The sequence below is a fragment of the Lepisma saccharinum genome, chromosome 1 (genome assembly GCF_977018435.1).
Source record: "Lepisma saccharinum chromosome 1, izLepSacc3.1, whole genome shotgun sequence".
In the NCBI taxonomy this organism is placed as follows: Eukaryota; Metazoa; Arthropoda; class Insecta; order Zygentoma; family Lepismatidae; genus Lepisma; species Lepisma saccharinum.
This window is the reverse complement of record NC_139229.1, coordinates 216,275,009-216,280,621: the sequence shown is the minus strand read 5'-3', so window position 1 is coordinate 216,280,621 and position 5,613 is coordinate 216,275,009. Positions and strand designations below refer to the sequence as shown.

The following is a 5,613-nucleotide window of genomic DNA, read 5'->3' as shown; positions in this document are numbered from 1 at the left end:
TTAATGTACCTCTCTTTCACGTTCTTAACTCATCCCAAACTTTTACGTCGCATATACTCACAAGCCACATTCACGTTTTTATCCAACTTATTAGATTAAAAACTACAGGAAGGCATGGACATTCAGGTTTACTGATTTTACATATGATTAGCAAAACATTCATCTGAATCCCGCGTCCATAAATTACAATGGGTGAGCGGGAAACATTCAATCGGCTGTATCTGAAAAACTGTTTGCGTGTGGCTTATGACTATCTCCCACTGACCCCTTCCATTAAAAATAATAAATAAATATACTTTTCAACGTGTATGTTAATTCTTCCTAAGGTATGCGTGTGAATGGGGATAAAATGTGGCATACTTAGATATACCAGGTGGTTATAATTAAAGTGACGGTGTTCAGAGTGGTACAGCACGGGCTGTAATGAGAGTAGCAGTCTGAAACTTCGTACTCGTAGATATGCTTATGAAGCAATGCGCTCGCGAATTATGCAAAATAATAATAATAATAATTGTTCCAATTCTCGCCACCAGAGTACAAAATGGCGCTGTAAGCAGTCAAAACGTAGAATTTTCCGTAACTCTAACGTCAAAGTCGGTGACATTGCCTAACCATTGTGTGAGCTCCCTGGTTGTTGTTGGTGACGCTTGTTGCTTTTTTTCCTTTTCTGATGTAAATGTTCGCCGAACATTAAAAGTTTGAATTTTTCCGTGTAAAAAGCAATGTCTATTGCAAAGAAAGACATTGCACTGCTAGTGAAGTTGTTTTACCAGAATGGGAGCAATAGTAACGCTGCACTGCGGAAATATCGCCAACAGAAAGGGCTGAGAAGAGGGCCCATATCAATTAATGGGCTAAAGAAGATGATGAAGAAATTCGAGGAATCAGGTGAATTGGGTGTTGCACCAGGGAGAGGAAGGCGGCCCATCCCCGTGGAAGTTGTGGACGAAGTTGCTGTAGCTGTAGCTGACCGTGCAGCACATGCCTCAACTTCTGCAACCAGTGCTAGAGCTGTGGAACGTGAATTGTCACTCCCCTGGTGAACAGTTCGCAAGGTTTTGCGGTGCATTTTATACTGGTATCCCTACAAGATTCAAACTGTGCACCAATTGAAACCCCAAGATATTCCACAACGCCGTGAGTTTGCCCATCGGTTTTTGGCACGCATGGAAGTGGATGATATGTGGCCGGGAAATATTCTGTGGACTGACGAGGCGCATTTTACTCAGGACGGTGCAGTGAATACTCAGAACTGTCGCATATGTGGTTCCACTCGTCCACATGTTGTGCAGGAACAACCATTACACTCAGTTTACGTGACTGCTTGATGTGAGTTCACTTGATCCATCATTCTTGATCCGTTTTTCTTTGAGGAGATGACACCTCGAGGGCCTCTTAGGTGTACAGTGACATCTGCACTTTATAGGGACCTCCTTGTGCAACACGTGATTCCAGCTTTGCAAGAACGGAACTGTGAATACACCACCATTTTCATGCAAGATGGGGCAACACCACATGTCGCTCGCCACGTGAAAGATTTGCTGCGAGAAATCTTCACTAATGACCGCATCATCTCTAGGCAGTTTCCAGATGCATGGCCTTCCAGATCCCCCGACCTTAATCCACGTGACTTCTGACTGTGGGGATATTTAAAAGATCGTGTCTATCAGGGACATGTCCGGTCTCTGCCTGATCTGAAGGCTAGCATACAACGACATGTCGCTCAGATTTCACCAGACATGCTGCGAGCAACCTCAACCATGCCGTGTTACGAATGCAGCATGCTGCTGAATTGGGAGGCCATATTGACAGTTCTTGTAACCATACTTCCTAATAAACATTCCAGAACCATTGTTCTCATGTGTTTGATCTTTCCTGTAACTATGACACGTTTTGACTGCTTACAGCGCCATTTTTACCCTGGTGGCGAGAATTCTAACTTATATATATATATATATATATATATATATATATATATATATATATTATATATATATTTCGCGAGCGCATTGCTTCATTAGCATATCTACGAAGTTTCAGACTGCTACTCTCATTACAGCCCGTGTTGTACTACTCTGAACACCGTCACTTTAATTATAACCACCTTTTATTTAATACAGAATATGGAATATTTCATTTTGAATCATTTATTCATTAAAAATGAAACAATTATTATCCCGTCAATTATGACTTCAACATGTTCTTTAATTAACGCTATTGAGATTTATAGTTGAATATGACGCTTGTAATTTCACGTCTTGTTCTATTTTTACCATATATTTAATTTAGAAACAATATATAATAAATTACCTTTGTTTTGGAAGAGAAGAAAATCAAAACTGTAAATCAATATACTGTTGTTTCTAGAACAGTTTCCGTCTATCTCGGAACCTGCACGATGTTCCTCCAAGAACGACGTCATATTGATTCAAAATTATAATTATATGTGAAGAATTATCCATATTCTAATAATAGCAGAATTCTATAAACCGCATTATTGAAAGATTGATTCAAGATCATGGGTACTTTTGACGAAAAAAAAGAATAAAATGTTATTTCAACTGTTTTACAATATATATTTACAATTTACATAATTCATACCATGTAATATTTATCCCAGGTAGCCGATACCTCCATATCCAGCATGAAGGTTTGGACCCAATCTCTTCACAACAGCGTTGAACCCATTGACATCATCAGCTCCGTAAGTGACTACTCTGACACTGCCATCTGGCTCCACAAGGCTGTACTGACCCTTTACAACGGGGCCATCACGGACTTCGGTCTGTTGTTTGTTGTCTCCTGTGAGATGATCGCTCACTGCATAGCCAAACTGGTACTTTGGATAAGCCTTCAAATGACAAAGAAGCATAAACGTTTGTTTTTAATTCATAGATTACAACTTATTGGTTCAAATTTGTGACTCGAATATGCCTAAAGCTTATTAAGTTATTTATATGATAGGCACAAGGACAATGAAACAGTCAAAATTGAACTTTTCTTCTTATGTTAATGTGTTACGGCCGACGTTTATACTGCTTCGGTGTCTCAATAGTGTGCGACTAAAGTAAATTATAATATATTCATCTACATATATGCAATATACTACATACCAATATATACAATATACCATTGCTTCATTCATGTTTATGAAATTTTTTTTCAGTATTATATTTTCAATATTTCAAAATTATATAAAAGTAGATAATATTACATATCGTTATAATATATAACTCAAAATTCCAATAAATGAGAATCTATTGTAAGGAACATTATTACCATGCAATCGAAAGAAATATCAAATTTTACATAATACCAGTTTGCCATGTAACATCTCAAAACATGATGCCAAATGAAATAAAATAGATGCACAAATTTGAAGTAAAATTTTCCTAAGAAGTGCCACACACTTTCCGAATAAATTAGGTTAAAAATTTGAACAAAAGTTGCAGATGTGTGAGTATTTTTTTGTGTGTGACGTTGTCCACATTTTAATCAATACTGGTAAAATAAATTAAGCACAAAATTCATACATATTTTACAGGAGATAATGCAACAAAGATATCAACTTACATAATAGTCGATGGCGCCAATGGCTAGAGTTGAAGCCACAACTGCACAAAGAAAGAAGAAAATCTGTTGGAGAAAATAATATACCGGCATTTTATATCAATCATAATATATTACAATAATACATAATCAATTTGCTTAGAGATTTTAAGCAGGTATTTGATATAGTTAATATAAATAGTTTATATAGCTGCGTAAGGATGAAAATTGATAAAATAATTTAATTGAACTTTAGCTTTATATTTATATAAACAATAACTACTTATTTGGTTTTATTATTTATGTAAATAGTAATAATATTATTCAAACATATCGAATATTGAAAATAACTCTAAATATTATTTTTATTATTAGGGAAGTAAGAAAGCTCTGAACTCCTTTGAGTAATTTAATAACTCTTACAAATTCACTTAAGCACTCGTAACCTGAATGAAGAACCTGGATGTACATGTAAGGTCCGTATAGAATATTTAATTTATCTCACTTACACAATATACGGAATCTAGTTTCTTTCCACAGTCAGTAATATGCAATTACATTTAGATCTTTCTGTTCTTTCTTTCTAATTTGCTTTAGTTTAGTCATTGATACATTTGTATCAGCAAGAATCAATTTTGGAATTACACGAGTCCGCAAGAAATGTTAGAATTATGTGTGTTTAGAAACAAAATTCGTATTTAATTTTGTAGAGTAGCCAAATAACGTTAACATTAATTACGAATTAGCTTGTTACTTGAAATAATAGGCTACATATATCGTCTATTCAGTAAAAATGTCACATCATAATTTTAAGAGAATACATTAGTAAATACAATAAACAAAGGGACAAGATAGTGTTTCTGTTTACATTATTACATAACAACACACTAAATATATCCACGACTGAAAAACCTGCATCTAGTAAAACAACATGTATCGCACGGAACAATGTTTCTACTCACAGCAATGCTTCGCTGCGCTCACTGACTTGCGCTTAGGGAAGCATGAAAATTGCTTATGTAAACTAATTACCATAATTTCAATACCTCAGATAAGAAATGTAGGTTCATTTGCTTTACGCAACATGACTTACAGCAAAGGTGTTCATTCTTGTTTTCAGCTGGAGCAACCGTCAGAGTGTGGTGAACAGACATTGATCCTTTGTGCTTTATACTTTTACTAGCGGAAGAGAAAACTCGAACTGTTTAAGAAAGCTGGCAAATATGTAAATATATTTTTTTTTAATTGTAGAAAATTTTCATGGCAAGTGCCAGTTTCCGATTTGAGAAATGGCTTAAGAGATGTGATGCACAGACACGTTCTTAATTATAAGGTACGAGAAATACGTCAGCAAGCACGAGAGTCCGAGTCCAAAGAGTCCGAGAGACTTTAAATTAAAATGTTAAGTACCCGAACATTTGTGGATAAGTTATGTGTGCTATTTTGCACGCCAAAGAAAGTTTGTTTTTTTGTTTCCTTAGCATGTTAAATAATTAATAATTTTAATCCATTAGTTCGTTTACTATTTATTCAATAAGGATTCGTAGCCTTGCACAGTCGCTTTGTGATTTCATGTAAGCTATTTACTTTAACTTCATTCATGCTCCGTATGAAACAGAGCGATATATTATTAAGTAATTACTCATCCCTCCCAGGAAATCTTTTTGCTTCACTTATTCTACTGTTTCTATTTTCTGAGCATAGTTATCCATATTTGCTTGCATTCTACACTAGGATGACTTATACAGTTTTGGGCAAAATCATCATGACTATACCACAGATAAACGCATTCTGACTGTACTTTATAGTGGTATCTTATTTTTCGCTTTGGTATTGCTTAATTGACGTAAGTTACTTTCATTAATATTATCAAAGAATTTCATTTGCCGTGTGATCGTAAAGCTTTCATAAAGGCTTGAACTAGTAGATTATATTTATTAGGTTTGGTGTACTTAGCATCCAAGTGTTTCAGGTAGGTTAGGCTAACTAAGTTTGCGCATTAGTATTTATACAACTCGTTCTTCGCCTGCAAGTGTGTGTATTCGAAGCCTTTAATACGTAAAA

At 35.3% G+C, this 5,613-nt stretch overlaps 1 protein-coding gene across 1 annotated transcript; it reads right to left on the bottom strand.

The window, feature by feature from the left end:
• Positions 1–2,552: 2,552 nt before the first annotated feature.
• Positions 2,553–4,693, bottom strand: LOC145991716 (cuticle protein 19-like). The gene is made up of 3 exons (XM_083127774.1): positions 4,643–4,693; positions 3,574–3,636; positions 2,553–2,851 (listed from the first exon to the last, which is right to left on the bottom strand). Exons 1-3 carry the CDS (start codon positions 4,655–4,657, stop codon positions 2,612–2,614), a joined length of 318 nt encoding a protein of 105 aa, XP_082983900.1. The 5' UTR covers positions 4,658–4,693; the 3' UTR covers positions 2,553–2,611.
• Positions 4,694–5,613: the final 920 nt, after the last annotated feature.